Below are 22,962 nucleotides of genomic sequence, written 5' to 3'. Positions count from 1 at the left end.
AACTATTCCTGACATTACTATAGTTTAACTATTCCTGACATTACTATAGTGTAACTATTCCTGACATTACTACAGTATAACTATTCCTGACATTACTATAGTATAACTATTCCTGACATTACTATAGTATAACTATTCCTGACATTACTATAGTATAACTATTCCTGACATTACTATAATATAACTATTCCTGACATTACTATAGTATAACTATTCCTGACATTACTATAGTTTAACTATTCCTGACATTACTATAGTGTAACTATTCCTGACATTACTACAGTATAACTATTCCTGACATTACTATAATATAACTATTCCTGACATTACTATAGTATAACTATTCCTGACATTACTATAGTATAACTATTCCTGACATTACTATAATATAACTATTCCTGACATTACTATAGTGTAACTATTCCTGACATTGCTACAGTATAACTATTCCTGACATTACTATAGTATAACTATTCCTGACATTACTATAATATAACTATTCCTGACATTACTATAGTGTAACTATTCCTGACATTGCTACAGTATAACTATTCCTGACATTACTATAGTATAACTATTCCTGACATTACTATAGTGTAACTATTCCTGACATTACTATAGTATAACTATTCCTGACATTACTATAATATAACTATTCCTGACATTACTATAGTATAACTATTCCTGACATTACTACAGTATAACTATTCCTGACATTACTATAGTATAACTATTCCTGACATTACTATAGTATAACTATTCCTGACATTACTATAGTATAACTATTCCTGACATTACTATAATATAACTATTCCTGACATTACTATCGTATAACTATTCCTGACATTACTATAGTTTAACTATTCCTGACATTACTATAGTGTAACTATTCCTGACATTACTACAGTATAACTATTCCTGATATTACTATAGTATAACTATTCCTGACATTACTACAGTATAACTATTCCTGACATTACTATAGTATAACTATTCCTGACATTACTATAATATAACTATTCCTGACATTACTATAGTGTAACTATTCCTGACATTACTATAATATAACTATTCCTGACATTACTACAGTATAACTATTCCTGACATTGCTACAGTATAACTATTCCTGACATTACTACAGTATAACTATTCCTGACATTACTATAGTATAACTATTCCTGACATTACTATAATATAACTATTCCTGACATTACTATAATATAACTATTCCTGACATTGCTACAGGTTTAGATCTATAGTGTATCTATTCCTGACATTACTATAGTATAACTATTCCTGACATTACTATAATATAACTATTCCTGACATTACTACAGTATAACTATTCCTGACATTACTATAGTGTAACTATTCCTGACATTACTATAGTATAACTATTCCTGACATTTCTATAGTATAACTATTCCTGACATTACTATAGTGTAACTATTCCTGACATTACTATAGTATAACTATTCCTGACATTAATATAACTATTCCTGACATTGCTACAGGTTTAGATCTATAGTATAACTATTCCTGACATTACTATAATATAACTATTCCTGACATTACTATAGTATAACTATTCCTGACATTGCTACAGGTTTAGATCTATAATAATCAGCTGCCTTTTTCTGTCCACAGATACGAGTCCAATGGGTCAGTTTATTTCAACACTGCTGCCTTTGACAACACGGAGGGTCACACTTACGCCAAGATTGTCCCTGAGGCTTATGGTGACAAAGCAGCCCTCAATGAGGGAGAGGGTTAGTTTTGGACATGGTGTTTCAGAGTTGATTTCACCATACTAACAGTTTACCGTATAAGTGGAATTTTTAGTGAGATACAAATTTTTAAAAATTTTCCTGAAAAAGTGGATATGTATTTAGCGAGAGCTAATTTCAGTGACTTCATCATTCCAGGAAAGATAACTATTACCTCCAATAGGAAATAAATTGTTAGCGGTATTCAATTTTAGCGATCTGATCACTCTCGCTAATAATGCCAACATTAAATCTACACTAAAAATTCAGCTTATACAGTATTTTATCTGCAGTAACACTGTACACAACATTGAAATGAATAAGCCTTTCCTCTCAGTCTTACATAATCTGTAAAACAATTGTTTTATACTGAAGCAAATCAGAATTCTTTCTACTTTAGACTTTTGAGCAAATTCTCAAGATTAAGCTACCACCCTGGTAGACACATGTGATTTGTAACACCTTTCTTTTGTCTATTTGCTGTTAAGGGTGCATGTCCTTTTTCTGTTTAGGTGATTATTTGCCCTTTTTTTCTGTTTAGATGATTATCTGCCCTTTTTTCTGTTTAGGTGAATTGAGTGTGTCAGCAGAGAGGCAGGAAGAGAAGAAGAACTCGACAGATTTTGCCCTGTGGAAGGCCTCGAAGCCTGGTGAACCCTCGTGGGACTCGCCCTGGGGAAAGGTACTGGAAGTGGATCTACAGTAAAACACGGTTACAAGGAACACACTTATAAGGAATTCATGCTTACAGCAAAGTGAATTCCATTCTCTGAAGTTAGATAGCATATTGTAAATTACTGGATGTAATGAATTATGTTGACCCTAGCATTTCTCTATTAGCTTGTTTCACTGTATCTCATACAGAATACAGTACATTTTACCTTTTGTTGGAAAAAATGTTCTGATGTCCTTAATTTCAAACATCATGTTGACATTGAAAGTTGCTATTCAACTTGTTATTTCATCATACCCTGTAGTGAAACTTGTTGCAGTTCACATGTAGATGTCGAATATTGGTAGGCAAAGAAAAAAGGATGAGATTAAATTATTTGAACAATTTATTATAGTGCAGTCAATTTGTCAAAAATTTGCTTATAAACTAAAACTAATTGCAAAAGAAATTATATGATAGTATCTTGAATTTAATTGAAACTGTTTACTCTGAATGTTAGATTTTCTAACATAAAAATTGAAAAAAATTGTGGATAAAGGGAAATTTTATCATGTTTTTGGAATTAAAGTCTCCAAACTTTTCTGACAGTAGGGAAATCTGATATGAATAGAAAGTAGAGAATATGTACAATAATATTTTGGAATTCAAAAGTTTCAAATTTATCATATTTAGTTTTTAAAAAATGTGGTTTGAGTAAAAAGTAATTTTAAAATAATTGAATCCCTGGTTAAACTCAAACGTACAAACCACCGATCACCAGTCAACACATGAAGCTACTGAGCTAGGTAGTCGAATACATTTCTTACATCATCACTAGTGTGAGATCGACTTTACCCATGTGAGATTTTTCTGTTTTACTCTTCTGTGATGTCATTGATTGTGATGTCATATATTTTCTATAATTTACTTTATAAGGTGAAGAGTATTTATCTCGAGGACAACCTTGGGTTTTTTAAGTTTACACTTATAGTGTAAACCATTTTCGGATATGCTCTTTTTGCCTTTCTAATTAGTTTTTGCATTGAAGTTCAAAAGAGGATTTGTTAATTTTAAAGTAATTCCTCTAGAATTATATATAGGTTCAATCTTATATTTGATTGTTGATTCTTCAAATAATATATCTTGGTAACAAATAAAAATGATAAGATAAATATGTTGCGGTATTAATAAAAAAAATTATCAATTAGCACACAGTATCAACGTCAGAAAATTGCAATTTTCCTTCAGCAGCATTATCAAAATTTCACAAAAACTGGTTGAAATGATATAATAGTATTCATAACAATTTTATGAAACTTTTAAAAAAAAAAAAAAAAGAAATACACAAAATGTTTGGAAATATAAAGGAGGTCTATCAAATAATTTGATGAAAACAAAGTTATTGCCCTTGGATTTAATATTTTGAAACATTTAATTGATCATTCATATATAACGTAGACTTGTGAAATATTTTATGGTTGATAAGAATTTTTTACAATAACTATTGAAAAAGACTCCAACGAAATTGATGTTCCTGTCATGGTTAAATCTTACTAAATCATTGACTGCGAAATCTTATGATGTCACAAGAGGGTGGAACTACGTTAAAGTCAAGTCCAAGACTGCGAATCTTGTCCCCTCTGTGGAATTTCCCTATCCCAAACTCGTACCAATGAAGGATTCTATTCATATTGCTTATATTTATATTTTTCAAGAAAAGTCAGGCAATATGATATATTATTTTTCCCTAATTGGTCAACATTAGTGGACATTTTTTTAAAATGATTACAAAGATTAAGCGTGTTTATGTATAACTGTATGATTTTATCCAATGAAATCATTCTCGTTTTCATTTGATGGTGATTTTTTTATATAATATATAGGCAGATTTTAGAATAATTGACAAGAGTTGCTTCCCTTGACAAAAGTAAATTCCATAGAAAAGTTGATATTGCTGAATATTGGCTTTTTTCTTTTTTACTACATGTATTTTGTGTATAGTGAAGTCTATTGATCACAAAAGATATTCTGTTGCAATTACTTTTAGCCTATCGTATATACTCGCCTTTAAGTCAGTTAACCTAGAAGTCGATTGTATAGTTTTTAGGTTATTTTGGAAGAAATCACCATTGACCCATTTATAAGTTGGTCTAACTTTTTTCAAGAATCGGTTGACAATTTCGAATCAATGCTCTAATGTTTTTACCTGTGTTTCAAATAACATTTTGAGAAATGCACCGATATTTGATATTTTTCCCAACAAATCAATTTCATATCAATACTCTTATGTATTTATCTATGTTCCAATAATGTTTTGGGATATGACATCGATATATCACTTTTTATTCTCAGCAAATTAAACAGTTACTATTTTGTTTATTTCGTCCATGTTTTTGTTGTTTAAAAAATACTAGGCTATACATTATGCCATCCAGAAAAATACTAATATTGTTAGGACACTCCTATAAGTTAGACATAGACTTTTGGACCAAAATTTAACTCCAAAAATCCGACTTAAAAGGCGAGTATATACGGTATAGTGAATTATAATTTGACTGGACTGTATTCTTTGTATTGTAGGGTCGTCCAGTCTGTAGTGAATTGACTGGACTGTATTTTTTGTATTGTAGGGTTGTCCAGTCTATAGTGAATTATAATTTGACTGGACAGTATTCTTTGTATTGTAGGGTCGTCCAGGTTGGCATATTGAATGCTCTGCGATGGCCAGCAGTATCCAAGGAGAATCTCTAGATATCCACACTGGAGGCTTTGATCTCAGATTTCCACATCACGATAATGAACTCGCTCAAGCAGAGGTAAATTCATACTCAGAAAGGAGGCCCTCGAGCTTGCTTAGAGATACCATTTTTTTCTGATGATGTGGCTACTTTTTTCTGGAAGGACTGCATTATTGATTTGTGAAATGAAATGATGAACCAGTTTTTAAATTTATGAAATATAAACTTGATTGTTACTAATTTAGTATTATTTTGTAATTACAAATACAAATGATAGCGTTTCTCGGAAATGCACACTCATTGCTGGGCTATGATCGAAATACACACTAAGTATGGGGCTATGAATGAAATGTACACTCAGTACAGGGCTATGAATGAAATGTACACTCAGTACGGGGCTATGATCGAAATGTACACTCTGTGTGGGGCTATAATTGAAATGTACACTCAGTACGGGGCTATGAATGAAATGTACACTCAGTACAGGGCTATGAATGAAATGTACTCAGTACGGGGCTATGATCGAAATGTACACTCTGTGTGGGGCTATAATTGAAATGTACACTCAGTATGAGGCTATAAATGAAATGTACACTCAGTACGGGGCTATGAATGAAATATACACTCAGTATGAGACTATGATCAAAATGTACACTCAGTATGAGACTATGATCAAAATGTACACTCAGTAAGGGGCTATGAATGAAATGTACACTCAGTAAGGGGCTATGAATGAAATGTACACTCAGTACTGGGCTATGAATGAAATGTACACTCGGTACGGGGCTATGATCAATGTTTATCATCAGGAATAGCTGCTGCATTTTTTCCACATGCAGCCAATCTAAGGTTTCTTTTTAGAATTTGCTAGAAATGAGCACTGCAGCCTGATTCAAGGAGCGGCCAATTTTCTGAAAAATGCAATACTAAAATATGTCAAAAGTTAGATTTTTCTAATCATGCTAGAATCATTAACAGATCATACTCTCCAGGGAAAGGACAACTTTATCCATTAATGTATTTAAGCAATATGAAATTTTTTTAAAATTGTCAGAAATTGAAAAAATTCTCAAGGTAATCTGTTTGGACCGAATGTTTAATTTGGATTATATTATTAGGCTCACTTCAACAATGATCACTGGGTGAGATACTTCCTCCATGCTGGTCATCTGACCATTGAAGGCTGCAAGATGTCCAAGTCTCTGAAAAACTTCATCACCATCAAGGATGCCCTGAAGAAGCACACGCCTCGACAGTTGCGTCTCCTCTTCCTGCTTCACCAGTGGAAGGACACGCTAGACTACGGGGAGAACAGCATGGAGGTTGCCATCAGATACGAAAAAATGGTCAATGTAGGTACTCCCCGTCAGACGCTGGGGCAGATGTTTTAAAAGAACATCAGTTTTACTGTCCTGTATGTCAAATGTTTAAAAATGTGCAAACATTTTCATGCTCTGTAAATTAAAATGCATTCAGTCCTTTATGGGTCCATGGTAGATGTTCACAGTTTATTTAGAATAATATCTCAGAGCAAGGGTAGTCAAGGGAGCATTGCTATCTGTGGGCCATGTTCTGTTTTAGAGTCTTGCTGTCTGCGGGCCATGCTCTGTTTTAGAGTCTTGCTGTCTGTGGGCCATGTCGTCTGTTTTAGAGCCTTGCTGTCTGTTTTAGAGTCTTGCTGTCTGCGGGCCATGTTGTCTGTTTTAAAGTCTTGCTGCCCACGGGCCATGTTCTCTAATTTAGAGCCTTGCTGTTCACGGGCCATGTTCTCTAATTTAGAGCCTTACTGCTTGTAGGCCATGTTCTGTTTTAGAGTTTTGCTATCTGTGGGCCATGTTCTGATAAAGTTTTAGATTCTTGCTGCCTGCAGGCCATGTTCTCTGTTTTAGTCTTGCTGTCTGTGGGCCATGTTCTCTGTTTTAGAGTCTTGCTGTCTGCGGGCCATGTTCTGTTTTAGAGCCTTGTTGCCTGTGGGCCATGTTCTCTGTTTTAGAGTCTTGCTGTCAGTGGGCCATGTTCTCTGTTTAGAGTCTTGCTGTCTGTGGGCCATGTTCTCTGTTTTAGAGTCTTGCTGCCCATGGGCCATGTTCTCTGTTTTAGACTCTTTCTACCCACGGGCCATGTTCTCTGATTTAGAGCCTTGCTGCCCACGGGCCATGTTCTCTGATTTAGAGCCTTGCTGTTCACGGGCCATGTTCTCTGATTTAGAGCCTTTCTGCTTGTAGGCCATATTCTGTTTTAGAGTTTTGCTATCTGTGAGCCATGTTCTGTTAAAGTTTTAGAGTCTTGCTGTCTGTGGGCCATGTTGTCTGTTTTAGAGTCTTGCTGTCTGTGGGCCATGTTCTCTGTTTTAGAGTCTTGCTGTCTGTAGGCCATGTTCTGTTTTAGAGTCTTGCTGTCTGTGGGCCATGTTCTCTGTTTTAGAGTCTTGCTGTCTGTGACCCATGTTCTGTTTTAGAGTCTTGCTGTCTGTGGGCCATGTTCTCTGTTTTAGAGTCTTGCTGTCTGTGGGCCATGTTCTGTTTTAGAGTCTTGCTGTCTGTAGGCCATGTTCTGTTTTAGAGTCTTGCTGTCTGTAGGCCATGTTCTGTTTTAGAGTCTTGCTGTCTGCGGGCCATGTTGTCTGTTTTATAGTCTTGCTGTCTATGGGCCATGTTGTCTGTTTTAGAGTCTTGCTGTCTGTGGGCCATGTTCTCTGTTTTAGAGTCTTGCTGTCTGTGGGCCATGTTCTGTTTTAGAGTCTTGCTGTCTGTAGGCCATGTTCTGTTTTAGAGTCTTGCTGTCTGTGGCCCATGTTCTGTTTTAGAGTCTTGCTGTCTGTAGGCCATGTTCTGTTTTAGAGTCTTGCTGTCTGTAGGCCATGTTCTGTTTTAGAGTCTTGCTGTCTGTAGGCCATGTTCTGTTTTAGAGTCTTGCTGTCTGTAGGCCATGTTCTGTTTTAGAGTCTTGCTGTCTGTGGGCCATGTTGTCTGTTTTATAGTCTTGCTGTCTGCAGGCCATGTTCTCTGTTTTAGAGTCTTGCTGTCTGTGGGCCATGTTATCTGTTTTAGAGTCTTGCTGTCTGTAGGCCATGTTCTCTGTTTTAGAGTGTTGCTGTCTGTGGACCATGTTCTCTGTTTTAGAGTCTTGCTGTCTGTGGGCCATGTTGTCTGTTTTATAGTCTTGCTGTCTGCAGGCCATGTTCTCTGTTTTAGAGTCTTACTGTCTGTGGGCCATGTTATCTGTTTTAGAGTCTTGCTGTCTGTAGGCCATGTTCTCTGTTTTAGAGTGTTGCTGTCTGTGGACCATGTTGTCTGTTTTAAAGTCTTGCTGTCTGTGGGCCATGTTCTGTTTTAGAGTCTTGCTGTCTGTGGGCCATGTTCTGTTTTAGAGTCTTGCTGTCTGTAGGCCATGTTCTGTTTTAGAGTCTTGCTGTCTGTAGGCCATGTTCTGTTTTAGAGTCTTGCTGTCTGTAGGCCATGTTCTGTTTTAGAGTCTTGCTGTCTGCGGGCCATGTTGTCTGTTTTATAGTCTTGCTGTCTGTGGGCCATGTTATCTGTTTTAGAGTCTTGCTGTCTGTAGGCCATGTTCTCTGTTTTAGAGTCTTGCTGTCTGTGGACCATGTTGTCTGTTTTAGAGTCTTGCTGTCTGTGGGCCATGTTCTGTTTTAGAGTCTTGCTGTCTGTGGGCCATGTTCTGTTTTAGAGTCTTGCTGTCTGTAGGCCATGTTCTGTTTTAGAGTCTTGCTGTCTGTAGGCCATGTTCTGTTTTAGAGTCTTGCTGTCTGTAGGCCATGTTCTGTTTTAGAGTCTTGCTGTCTGCGGGCCATGTTGTCTGTTTTATAGTCTTGTTGTCTGTGGGCCATGTTCTGTTTTAGAGTCTTGCTGTCTGTAGGCCATGTTCTCTGTTTTAGAGTGTTGCTGTCTGTGGACCATGTTCTCTGTTTTAGAGTCTTGCTGTCTGTGGACCATGTTCTCTGTTTTAGAGTCTTGCTGTCTGCGGGCCATGTTCTGTTTTAGAGCCTTGCTGTCTGCGGGCCATGTTGTCTGTTTTAGAGTCTTGCTGTTTTTGTGGGCCATGTTGTCTGTTTAAGAGTCTTGCTGTCTGTGGGCCATGTTGTCTGTTTTAGAGTCTTGCTGTCTGTGGGCCATGTTCTCTGATTTAGAGCCTTGCTGTCTGTGGGCCATGCTCTGTTTTTTGTCTACCAACAGTTTTAGAATTTTATATTTCAAGGATATTTTGTTGTGTATATCTTATAGGAATTTTTCCTGAATGTGAAGAACTTGTTGAGAAGCACTCCCGGTACAGGAATAGCTTCCTTTGAGAAGTGGTCTAAGGAAGAAATGGACCTTAATGAGAGGTAACCCTCCTCATCAAATCTGGTTTAATGAGAAGTAACCCTTGTCATCAATAATATCAGTCTAACTTAATAAGAGGCAGCCCTCCTCTTCAATAATGTCAGTCTAACTTAATAAGAGTTAAGCCTCCTCTTCAATAATGTCAGTCTAACTTAATAAGAGGCAGCCCTCCTCTTCAATAATGTCAGTCTAACTTATTAAGAGGTAACCCTCCTCTTCAATAATGTCAATCTAACTTAATGAGAGGTATCCCTCCTCTTCAATAATGTCAGTCTAACTTAATAAGAGGCAGCCCTCCTCTTCAATAATGTCAGCCTAACTTAATTAGAGGTAACCCTCCTCTTCAATAATGTCAGTCTAACTTAATGAGAGGTATCCCTCCTCTTCAATAATGTCAGTCTAACTTAATGAGAGGTATCCCTCCTCTTCAATAATGTCAGTCTAACTTAATGAGAGGTATCCCTCCTCTTCAATAATGTCAGTCTAACTTAATGAAAGGTATCCCTCCTCTTCAATAATGTCAGTCTAACTTAATGAGAGGTATCCCTCCTCTTCAATAATGTCAGTCTAACTTAATGAGAGTTAACCCTCCTCTTCAATAATGTCAGTCTAACTTAATGAGAGGTATCCCTCCTCTTCAATAATGTCAGTCTAACTTAATGAGAGGTATCCCTCCTCTTCAATAATGTCAGTCTAACTTAATAAGAGGCAGCCCTCCTCTTCAATAATGTCAGTCTAACTTAATGAAAGGTATCCCTCCTCTTCAATAATGTTAGTCTAACTTAATGAGAGTTAACCCTCCTCTTCAATAATGTCAGTCTAACTTAATAAGAGTTAACCCTCCTCTTCAATAATGTCAGTCTAACTTAATAAGAGTTAACCCTCCTCTTCAATAATGTCAGTCTAACTTAATAAGAGTTAACCCTCCTCTTCAATAATGTCAGTCTAACTTAATAAGAGGCAGCCCTCCTCTTCAATAATGTCAGTCTAAATTAATAAGAGGCAGCCCTCCTCTTCAATAATGTCAGTCTAACTTAATAAGAGGTAACCCTCCTCTTCAATAATGTTAGTCTAACTTAATAAAAGGTATCCCTCCTCTTCAATAATGTCAGTCTACACTGTACTTAGCACTCCCTTTTTAGCTCACCTGAACCGAAGGTTCAAGTGAGCTATTCTGATCACATTTTGTCCGTCTGTCTGTCTGTCCGTCTGTCTGTCTGTCCGTCTGTCTGTAAACTTTTCACATTTTCTACTTCTTCTCCAGAACCACTGGGCCAATTTCAACCTAACTTGGCCAAAAGCATCCTTGGGTGAAGGGCTTTCAAGTTTGTTCAAATGAAGGGCCATGTCCCTTTCAAAGGGGAGATAATCACAAAAATGCAAAAATAGGGTGGGGTCATTTAAAAATCTTCTCAAGAACCACTGGGCCAGAAGAGCTGAAATTTACCTGAAAGCTTCCTGACATATTGCAGATTCAAGTTTGTTCAAATCATGGCCCCCCGGTGGTAGGATGGGGCCACAAGGGGGGATCAAAGTTTTACATACAAATATATAAGAAAAATCTTCTTCTCAAGAACCACTGAGCCAGAAAAGCTGATTTTTACATGAAAACTTTCTGACATAGTGCAGATTCAAGTTTGTTCAAATCATGGCCCCCGGGGATAGGATGGGGCCCCAAGGGGGGGATCAAAGTTTTACACACAAATATATAGGGAAAAACTTTAAAAATCTTCTTCTCAAGAACCACTAAGCCAGAAAAGCTGAGATTTACATGAAAGCTTCTTGACATAATGCAGATTCAAGTTTGTTCAAATCATGGGCCCCTGGGGTTGGATGGGGCCACAATAAGGGATCAAAGTTTTACATACAAATATATAGGAAAAATCTTTAAAAATCTTCTTCTCAAGAACCACTAAGCCAGAAAAGCTGAGATTTACATGAAAGCTTCCTGACATAGTGCAGATTCAAGTTTGTTCAAATCATGGCCCCCGGGGATAAGATGGGGCCCCAAGGGGGGATCAAAGTTTTACACACAAATATATAGGGAAAAACTTTAAAAATCTTCTTCTCAAGAACCACTGAGCCAGAAAAGCTGATTTTCACATGAAAACTTTCTGACAGTGCAGATTCAAGTTTGTTCAAATCATGGCCCCCGGGGATAAGATGGGGCCCCAAGGGGGGGATCAAAGTTTTACACACAAATATATAGGGAAAAACTTTAAAAATCTTCTTCTCAAGAACCACTAAGCCAGAAAAGCTGAGATTTACATGAAAGCTTCCTGACATAATGCAGATTCAAGTTTGTTCAAATCATGGGCTCCGGGGGTTGGATGGGGCCACAATAGGGGATCAAAGTTTTACATACAAATATATAGGAAAAATCTTCTTCTCAAGAACCACTGAGCCAGAAAAGCTGATTTTTACATGAAAACTTTCTGACATAGTGCAGATTCAAGTTTCTTCAAATCATGGGCTCCGGGGGTAGGATGGGGCCACAAGGGGGATCAAAGTTTTACATACAAATATATAGTTAAAATCTTTTTCTCAATAACCACTGAGTCAGAAAAGCTGATATTTACAAGAAAACTTTCTGACATAGTGCAGATTCAAGTTTTTTCAAATCATGGTCCCCGGGGGGTAGGATGGGGCCACAAGTGGGGGGGGGGGGGGGGGTCAAAGTTTTACATACAAATATAGAAAAAAGCTTTAAAAGAACCATTGGGCCAAAGAAGTTGACATTTACATGAAAGCTTTCTGACATAGTGTAGATTCAAGTTTGCAAAGGGTAGTTTGGGCCATAATAGGGACCAAGGTTTTACATGCAAATATATATGGAAAGTCTTCAGATATGGGCCAAGGTGACTCAGGTGAGCGATGTGGCCCATGGGCCTCTTGTTTATATTTGATAAAGTTCTGAAGATATACTACAAAAGCAATGTATCATTTAGCACCCATGTCCCAAATATTTCAGGTACTTTGAAACCAGAGATGCTGTGCATGAAGCCCTGTGTGGTAGGTCTATGTTCAATGTACTCTTATTTACCAATTTACCTGTAATATTCTGCACTTAAAGATTGAGAGAATTGGCGTATAATGTGGTTTTTAAAAAATTTTTGTGTGTCAGATAATGTCAACACAAGGACTGCCTTAGAACACCTGAGGGAGTTGATTGGAACAGCCAACGTCTACATGGCCAACTCCAGGTCTAACGACAAGACACCCAATAGAATGATCCTCAAGAACATTGCAGGCTACATCACTGAACTGTTCAAGGTTAGTTAGAACATCGCAGGCTACATCACTGAACTGTTCAAGGTTAGATAGAACATCGCAGGCTACATCACTGAACTGTTCAAGGTTAGGTAGAACATTGCAGGCTACATCACTGAACTGTTCAAGGTTAGATAGAACATCGCAGGCTACATCACTGAACTGTTCAAGGTTAGATAGAACATCGCAGGCTACATCACTGAACTGTTCAAGGTTAGATAGAACATCGCAGGCTACATCACTGAACTGTTCAAGGTTAGATAGAACATCACAGGCTACATCACTGAACTGTTGTACTGTATTTTGATTGAACGTTTTATTTATTGTAGGTGTTTGGAGCTATTGAAACAGATGAAGAAATTGGTTTCCCACAATCCACCACACAAAATGTCAATGTAAGAAACTACATTTAGTACTATTAGGACAACGACAGTGCTGGTCATTTTAACAACAGAAGTCTGGTTTGCATGTGTATATTATTTTAAATCGCACAATACTTTTTTTTTCTCTTAGGTTGAAGAAACAGTGATGCCTTTCCTCACAGCCTTCGCTCAGTTCAGAGAGGATGTGAGGACAATATCCAGAGAACAGAAAGGTCAGATTGCTTTTACCCTGTGAAAGGGTTATCTCCCTTTGCAAATACATATGTACATACATACATATGCGATATTCATGTATTTATCTTCACTATCACAGCCATAGAAATCCTGAAGTTGTGTGACAAGCTGAGGGATGATGTTTTGCCAAACCTAGGGGTGCGTTTAGAGGATGGAACTTCGCCGCCCACCATCAAACTCGTAGACCGAGAAACTTTGATGAAGGAACGGGAGGAAAAACTGAAGGTATTTTATATCAACTGTCTGTGATTATAAGCAGGGGCTTCATTGTTATGGCAGGGTCTGTGTGTAGTTAATTAGCTGGGCTTTATTATGACACTTAAGGTTTTTTTTTCAAAAAAACTTAAATATTGTTTCCATGTTTCCACGTTTATTGTAATTTTATTTTGCCATGCTTTCTTCTGATTAGGTATAGTTTTCTTGTGTTAATAATTTCTCAAGAAGAAGAAGCATGAAAGCTGTACAGAGATGCAGTGATTCAATATATGTAGTTTAATATGGGATGTAATTATTTGTTAATTTTTCTTCAGCAAGAGGAGCTGAAACAACTAGAAAAAGAGAAAAGGAAACTAGAAATGGTTAGTTACGTGTTCAGTAGATTCGCGAATCATTTTCTTTTTGAAGTTTTGCAAATTGACATTGAAATTTGAATCACATTATAAACTAAATTTCTACACTCATAAAATTATGAAAAAAATCAAAGTTTTACCATGAAAACAGATCAACAGTATATTGTACTTTCGGTAGTGCAGTGATGTAAGGAAATATTGATCAGAGCATATGAAGATTTTATCGTTGTAATTCTTTGTCTTAACAGGAAGCTAAGCTTGCTCAGGAGAAGATACCACCCTGGGAACTCTTCAAAAAAGAAACAGATAAATACTCACAGTTTGACGACAAGGTTTGTCTCAAGATTACAATGTTGAACTCTTTTCTTTACTCCTGTCATAGAAGGGTCAAATTATGGTATGGTGCAATCCATCAGTCTATGTATGTTTGTCAGTACCTTGTGGGCCAGATAAAGTACTTGTATGGCTAGGATCATCAAGTTTGTTGGCCTATTGTTTTTTAAGGTCAAGGTCAAACATATGGATAATTTTATAGGCACAAAAAAGATAGAAACAATACTAATAAAGTTGGTATAATGAACTTGAGACACATATTCAACCATTATAGATCAATTGTATTATGGTATGGTGCAGGGGTACAGTTTGTCTGTCTGCTGTCTGTCAGTTCATCCATTAGCACCTTGTAGTAAGGATAAAAAGATCATTAATAAGGCTAGGATAATCATACATGGTACACATGTTCCCCTTGGGGAGAGGAAGATGGCTGTCATTTCGCAAGGTCAAAAGTCATATTTTCAGGGATAATGATGAAGACTAAAAGCAGTATTAATAAGGCTAAGATTATCAAACTTGGTGTAAATGTACTCCATGATGTTGGTACATAGTATATTGTGAAAGTCTCGAATTTATGTGGCATGGAAACAGTAAAGGTGCTATGACCTTTTAGAAAAGTTTTCAGAAAAGTTCTTTACCCAGTGATGTTTTTTATTGACTTTAAATGAAATTGTATCTGTTTGAAATTTTCAGGGAATCCCTACACACGACACAGAAGGAAAGGAGCTGTCCAAAGGTCAGATAAAGAAGCTGGTCAAGCTGTACGAGAAACAGGAAAAGACGTACAACAAGCACATGGCGAACGCAGAAACTAATAGTGGGTCCTAATCACGGCTCGCGTCGCTAGTGTTGTTGACTTTTAATTTATTTATACTTCTAAAAGTAGAGCGTTGATGAAATGTGCGGCTTGTATGATAAACACCAGTGACTGAATTTTATACCGGAATTAGAAAACAACATGTGCGATTTGGTGTACCTCTATATGGTACAGAAGATTATCGGCAGTGGATGGGATGGTTAAAAATGACTCTCATGTTGTGATCATGCACCAACAAATGTTGTAAAATTAACAACAGGGACGGAGTCAAGATATTGTAAAAACTTACAATTACTACCTTTGTTTGTAAATTTAATGCCATTATGTCTTTGTAATTTGATCTGTCTTAGTTTGCATGACATATTGTTCAGTTCAAAATATTGTTAAAAGTAGACGTAATATACAAGTGGTGAAGGATGCATTTGCAAAGCCACACCCCAAAAAATGAATGACTGGGTAGATCTGTATACAGAAGTACAGTGCATTTATGATTGATTATTTAATTCATACGATAAAAGGTGTGTGGTCTTAATCATTTATGCTAAGCTTCATTCTGTAGTGTTTGGAATAATTGTATTGTCTTTCAGTGGGAATTCTTCCATTATATGTCATGTAATTTCATACATTTATGTCTTGAGATCTGAAATCACAATTCACTTTCTGAATATTTTTAGGCTAAAGAACTTTGAATAACTTGTGAATTCACAGGGCCCAACAACACTTGATGTGAATGACATCCTTTTCTTGTTAAAATTTAGTTTAAGATGCTGTCTAAAGGACACACTTTGGCTTGTGTTATTTTCGCCTTAATATATTGAAAAGGGATTTTGCTCGGGTTTGAATTTTGCCCAAAGCCGTCTTTTGTTACTTCACTGTAATGAATTAAATTATATTTTCCAAGTGTAAATCTACCATCTTGTAAATGAGTGTTGACCTGGGATTTGACATGATAGCATGCTTTGTGATTTAGTTCTTCATTTTAAACAAGCTGCTGGCTTGGATTTCTCGATCGAGAGAGAAAATCGCAAACTTATTAAGTCTTTTATTTCAGCAGTCAAAATTTGAGTAAAATCTCAGACTTAAGTCCAACTTTCGACTTAAGTTCTTTTTGAGAAATCCAAGCCTGGCCTGAGCTTGATTTAGAGACATGTGATTAAAGTAAACAGCAATTCAGTTGTGATTTTTGTATCTGATAGCTTACACATTAATAAAAAGATGCATAAAATTTATTATTTTTCAAACCTTTACCATGGTGAAAGTTTCTTTAGAATTAAACTCGAAAATAAAGCCTTGGTTTGAGTAGGCAAGTAGTGCTTTAATCACTAAAACGAAAGTATTTAGAAAAATATGCAGGGTAACAGTTGCTTTGAATATTTCGTATCGTACTTATATTAAACCAGGTCTCTGTCGGGAATGTAGCTGTGCTGATCAGGTCTTCAAAAGAGTAAAACATTGATACAGAAGTTACACCCAATCAAAAAATTGATAGAAATTTTTTTTTTTTCTGTGTAGTTGTGGAGGAAGGATTTTGGTATGATTCAAGCAATTTTTTTTTATTGTATGGCTACCAGTAATGAAGCCTAACAACTGTCCTAAAAGAGGTGACAATGGTCATGTATGGTATCATATATGGTCATACAAAGTTCATATATGTCCTTGACTTTTGCCTGATTTTCAATGATACTCTCTCTCTCTCTCTCTCTCTCTCTCTCTCTCTCTCTCTATATATATATATATATATATCCTGTATAGCATCTCAAAATGGAGACATTTATTGGTCTGATTTTATCAAAGCATTATTGACTCTATTTTTACTGTCTGTGGTGGCTAAGTGGTAGAGCGTTTGCTTCATAACCGGGAGGTCTCGAGTTCAAGTCCCACTCGTGCCATGGCTGTACAGCGTTCGAGCTAAAGAAAAAAAGATGTGACTTCTCCTTCACAGAACAGTCAGCAGTTACAATGAGTCACGCGAGTCTTCTGGATAAGACTTTAAAAACCAAGGTCCCATGTCACACCAGGCTTGATAATGGACCCTCACTGCTACGGCTCTGAGCGCCAAGCATAGGTCTTGATTTGCTGCACTTCACCTACAGCTGGTGACGCCTCCAGTGAAAATTCTCCAAGTGACAGAAAAGAGTAAACAAAGATTTTTTCCCCCTGAAATCTTGAATGTGCCCGAAACTAATACAAGTTGTTAAAACATGGAGTAATGTATTAGATTTTGGGGAGTATTGCACATATATACATTTAGTATGTAAAGTTTCATCAGAGTTTTAATTTATTGCATTTCACTGTTGTATTACTAAAAATTTACTTTCTATTTTCATTCCAATATTTTTGCCTTTGACATCTTTACAAATTGTAATGATAGACATTTCCTCATGAATGTGTTGTAGTTGTGAACAATGCATGTATGAATCTTGATAAATATAGTACGTCTACTTTAACCCAGGCATTCCGACAGAAATTAAAGTTGGATGAAAATATAGAAAAATTATTTAATCAAATGTGATCATGGAGCCAGGTGGTCCACTGTAAGTTGTAATGTTTCTGTATGTTGTTGGAGGTTAGACTAAACACTAGTTCGCCAAAATACTTTGAAGGAATCGGGTGGTTTTGCTCCAGGTGTATTCGCCCTATGTAGTTTTGCCGCAATTTTCACACTGTGACAGGTTACGAATGGTTGGAGACGGCATCACCCGCATTTTCGTCGTTTTGTTATCGGACTGTTTAGAAACTTGCTCCGAGCTACCTATGGAGCATGAAATTAACATAAACTCAAATAATTGAAGAAATCCTCATCATTGAATTGATGCGTGCATCAAATCAATTATTGCTCTCATGAATTCAATGAAAAAGAGCATCTATTCAAATATTGCGTGCAATAATTGAATTCATGTGTGTTTCAATTCAAGTGATGAGAGCAATAATTGATTTGATGCACGCATTAAGTCAATTGATGAGAGCAATAATTGTTTTGATGCGCACATCAAGTCAATTATTGCTCTCATTAATTAAATTAATGCGCTCATCAGTGTGATGGAATTATTGCTCCCAAAATTGCATTTGGAGCTCGGTATTTATAAATGATTGCATGATCTGTTTAATTCAATTGAAGATATTTGTAATCATTTACAACGCTTTTGTATAAGGAATTAATGCGAATGTCAATTATCTTAAATAGAGCAACAATTCAATTAAAGAAATGATAAATTCAACAGGCATTCTAAGAATATTGCATGGCAATATGTAGTCCCCTACCGGTCGTAAAAATTACTGGACCGCAACAATATTTGAAGTTCCTTATGTTGGTTATGGTAAAGGGAAAAACTGGGGATCCGGGATAGGAATGGTTGGAAATCAACTTCTATTCAGGTACAAAGACTAAACCAGGAAAAAGACAATTCCATTATTAGGTTTAGGTCTTTAACCAAGTCAATGAACTGTGAAATGTAGGTACGTGATCATGAATAATTTAGCTACATTGTTGTATTACTATGCTAGAAGTTTTAATGAGTGTAGTACTCTTATCTCTAGAAATAAGAAACTTGGATGTAAACTCTTAAGCTGGTGTGGATGTGACTCCACAGGTTCTTATCAACTTTGTTGGGGCGAGCTAAAAATGTACCAATTATCAAATGAGTATCTGCAAGCACAACAAAACAAAAAGTCCGAAAAACTGATAATTCACATTATTTTTCAAGGGCCGTAACTCAGCGAAAAAAATACAAAATTCTAACTTGATCTGTAACTTGCTATGACAAAGAAAATGTACCAAATATCAAATGAATATTTGCAAGCACAACAAAAATAGTCTGGAAAACTGATAATTCGTGCTATTTTTCTAAGTCCAAGGGCCATGACTTAGTGAAAACGAACCAAGACGAAATTTGAACTTGATCTGTAACTATGGCAAAGCAATATACAATATATCAAAGAATATCTGCAAGCAAAAAAAAAAAAAAGTGAGGTAAACTGATAATTCATGTTATTTATTTTTCTAAGTCCAAGGGCCATAACTTAGTGAAAAATCAATGGACCAAAACCAAATTCGAAATTGATTTGTAACTTGTTATGGCAAAGCAGTGTACCCAATATCAAATGAATATGTGCAAAATCAGAGAAAATAAGTGCGGAAAACTGATACATTGCGCTTGGTGAAAAATCAACGGATCGAAAACTTAGTGAAATATCAATGGACCGAATAATCTGCAACTTGTTATGGCAAAGCAATGTACCAAATATGAAATAAATATCTACAAGAACAGAAAAAAGTGGAAAACTGATTTGACGGGCGGAGCGCAAACCTAAAGTCCCCTTCGACTTCGTCGGTAGGAGACTAATTATGGATATGTTGAATTGAAGATATCTCTAATTATGTAGTTGCTCTTGCATCAATTAAATTAATGATACCATCCAAATATCCAGCCGAGATTACCGGTGTACCAGGGGCAGTTACTTTTTAATTAAACGTTTATTCCACACTATTTGTATCTACACAAAACAGACAACATAAAGAAAAGAACAGAAATGAGCGCAAATAGAGTTTTGTTTCTATCGCTTTGTCCCGCATAGACGGTAATATGCCTATATGGCGATTCAGTTTCGACTTGACGTACATGTAAAGGCCGAGCGATGCCGATGTCTCCCCGAGAATATTAATTTCTGCAATTCGAACCTCATGGAAAATAACAGCAATGGAAAGGGAGGGGATGGGGGCATGGGGAAACATCATCAGGGGGGGGGGGGGGGGGGGCATGGGAAACATCATCATGGGGGGGGGGGGGGGGGGGGGGACACCATCAAAGATGGGTTTCGGTTATTTTGTTCAACGAACTGTTGGATCAAATTATAAATAACCGAGATATTTGTTGAGAATAAATCGTAAACGAAATTGGCAGACAAATATTTTCATGTTTCTAAGGTACTGTCATTGTTTTAAGTCTTTTAAATATTTTAACGTTTTGTATGTTTATCTTATTTTGAAAAACCATTTTCGATACATCTAGAAAGCTGACAAAAATAAAAAGGGCCTACTTACTTTGCTAGAAAAGCGGATATGCATGTACCAAAATTTTTAATCAATTTACGTATATATTTTGAACGATTTTTTTTATATGGGAAGTAAACTGAATGAGAGAATACAAAGCAGGGTAATAACGCATTATCGTGAGTGTATAGCTAAAAAAGGATAAAATGCCCAAAAATGAAGCGCAGATATTTCCATGTTTAACAGAAAATTATAACCCCACCCGTCAAAGTTTCTTATGGATGTTTGTTAAGGTGAAACCATAAAGTCAAAATACTGTATGCAGTGTTCAATCCGTGCACAAGTCCGAAGCACCAGCAATGTTCGTTATGTACATGTAATGTTCATTGTGGTCTCCATATGGTACTGTTTATATTATACCAATAAACATTAGAAGGTGTTACAAATAATCTAATTAGTAAATATAAGTATCATTCTACACCGTCTCGCAATATTCGTTATATTGTAGTTTGTATTTGGCAAGGTTTGCATACCAATAACCGGTAGAAGGCGTTTCAATTAGTCTAATTAGTCAAGATAAGTGTCATTCTACATGGTTAAAACTATAAAAATTCAATTAACTATGTACCTAAGATTATATTAGCTATGTGTTTAAGAAGTTAATCAATAACAGAATGTGTGAGAACCACAGAAATAGATTTGACCAATGGGGAATTTTTTTTATTCTTTTAGGAAAGATAACAAAACTTGGGCTTGATTACTTGCGTGATGTTTTACAAGATATTCAAGCATAAATGGTGTACTAGGAGTTATCTGGCAAATTATGACATTTTTCAGCATTTTAAGGACGTTTCTATTTTCTAGTAATGGTAACAATGAACCTGATCCATTCAGCGAAAGCTTAGGTACAGGTGTCAGTTTTCCCCGAACTTGATAGAATTATATCTGAGGACGAGGTTTCACGAGTATTAAAAAGTTTGAAGGGTGGAAAAGCTACAGGGTTAGATAATCTATTGAATGAATATATTTATGAAATTCAAAGACATTTATGGCCAATTTTTGTAAAGCTGTTTAACTCAACTCTAGGTTCGTGAGCATTCCTAAACCATGGGTCTTCTGGAATTACACCGATTCACAACAAGAGTCCCCACAGGCCTTATCTGTCACCTGAGTACCACGCCTAATGAAAAATACCACTCCTCCCAAGGGCTATGGAATCTAGAAAAAAATTCCTGTTCTGAATATATAAGCTAAATTCTAATGTTCAACAACAGTATAAAACAAGATGTGTTCTTAAAACTTCAATGTATTCAAAAGTGCATACACTGATGAAAGACTTTACATAATATGTGTATTAAAATTAAAAGATATGACTAATCTGGACCCATCCTAGAGTCAAAACCCTGAAATTACCATTTTTTGTACATCCTTTTTTGCTATTCCTAAGTTGCATTTGGATTTTATACAGTATCAGCAAACTTAAATAAATCGTTCAAATCATTATTATAATTTTGACACCACCCTGAAACCAAACCCTTACCCTTACATGCAATTTATAATTTTGGTAAAGGATTACCTATTCCCTCTGAATATCCATTTAGTTTCAATTTAGCATCAATAGCACTCTAGAAGATGATATTTAAGTGTTTTATACGGAAACACTAGTATATACTAAGTTTGGCCCCATCCTGGGGTCAAAACCCCTATCCCGGGGATCAACCCTCCTGCTCTACATCACTATGCATTTAGTTTTTCTTAAACATGTACGGTTCTAGGTTCTAGAGAAGAAGATTTTTGAAAATGAGTCAATTTTTGGCAGTTTTTGCCCCGCCCCTAGGGCGTCAGGGGTGCAGGATTCCTGAAATTTACAATTTATATCCCCCTTGTCCCAAGGATGCTTCATACCATATTTGAAAAGAATTGGAATAGTATAGTTATCAAGAAGTTAAAAATGTTTAAATGTTAACGCACGACGGACGACGTCAACCAATTGAAATAGGTCATCTGAGTTTACTCAGGTGACCTAAAAAGAGACACGTGAACGACACAAGTACATGTAACTACAGGGGGATAACTCTGATAAGCAATTTAGTTAAGATTTTCACTACAGTTTTAAAGAATAGATTGATGGAATGGTCTTCAGAAAATGATATTATATCTGACGCGCAGTTTTGGTTTTAAACCAGAGTTTGGTACAGTGATGCTATTTTTGCTTTTCATTAACTAATTTCCCATTACCTTAGCAAAGGACAGAACCTATATCACTGCTTTATAGATTACAAAAGGCTAATAGAAACAAGTTCTACAAATTAGCCACAATTGATGTAACTTGAAAACTTCTGAATGTTATTCAACAACTTTACAGTGAAGTCAAGTCACGTGTTAGATTTAAGTCTGATTTCAATGGTGTAATGCAAGGGGAAGCATTGTCCCCCTTTCAATTTTCTCTATACATCAATGGTTTTGAATGTGAACTTCTTTCAAAAAAATGTGAACCAACCCGACTAAGAGATCTAGCATTGTTTCGTTTGGTGTATGCTGACGACACAGTTTGAATGGCAGAGTCAAAGGAAGGTCTTCAGGGTATATTAGATACATTACATGCTTACTGTGACAGATGGAATATTAAGGCCAGTGTTGCAAAAATGAAAATTGTTGTATTTAGAAAAGCTGTAAACTTACCTCGCAGTGATAATTGGTCTTATGACATAAAAATAATTGAAATTGTCAATACCTTCAATTATTTAGGCATTACTCTTAATTTCAATGGTAACTTTGTTCTGACACAAAAAGCATTAGCTTAACAGGGTTGCAAGTGCATACTTATATTGCCCGTGTTTTCAATTATGGAGTAGAAATATGGGGTTTCAATA

At 36.2% G+C, this 22,962-nt stretch overlaps 1 protein-coding gene across 7 annotated transcripts in view; it reads left to right on the top strand.

Annotated features, from left to right (window-relative positions):
- The window catches only part of LOC125647948 (cysteine--tRNA ligase, cytoplasmic-like), a 105,547-nt gene extending 89,219 nt beyond the window's left edge, over window positions 1–16,328 (top strand). For all 7 annotated transcript variants that reach the window (XM_048874823.2, XM_048874821.2, XM_048874820.2 and 4 more), the window contains 13 exons: window positions 1,648–1,769; window positions 2,336–2,448; window positions 5,106–5,234; window positions 6,275–6,508; window positions 9,395–9,495; window positions 12,465–12,505; window positions 12,618–12,766; window positions 13,093–13,158; window positions 13,277–13,358; window positions 13,460–13,605; window positions 13,911–13,958; window positions 14,198–14,281; window positions 14,976–16,328. In XM_048874823.2, coding sequence (XP_048730780.1) covers window positions 1,648–1,769; window positions 2,336–2,448; window positions 5,106–5,234; window positions 6,275–6,508; window positions 9,395–9,495; window positions 12,465–12,505; window positions 12,618–12,766; window positions 13,093–13,158; window positions 13,277–13,358; window positions 13,460–13,605; window positions 13,911–13,958; window positions 14,198–14,281; window positions 14,976–15,110 — 1,450 coding nt within the window. In that variant the 3' untranslated portion in view covers window positions 15,111–16,328. The remainder of the gene's footprint in view (window positions 1–1,647; window positions 1,770–2,335; window positions 2,449–5,105; window positions 5,235–6,274; window positions 6,509–9,394; window positions 9,496–12,464; window positions 12,506–12,617; window positions 12,767–13,092; window positions 13,159–13,276; window positions 13,359–13,459; window positions 13,606–13,910; window positions 13,959–14,197; window positions 14,282–14,975) is intronic.
- Window positions 16,329–22,962: the final 6,634 nt, after the last annotated feature.

Source organism: Ostrea edulis, chromosome 6 (assembly GCF_947568905.1).
Source record: "Ostrea edulis chromosome 6, xbOstEdul1.1, whole genome shotgun sequence".
NCBI classification, from domain to species: Eukaryota; Metazoa; Mollusca; class Bivalvia; order Ostreida; family Ostreidae; genus Ostrea; species Ostrea edulis.
The sequence above is the reverse complement of the archived record's forward strand: the minus strand, read 5'-3'. Positions and strand labels throughout refer to the sequence as shown.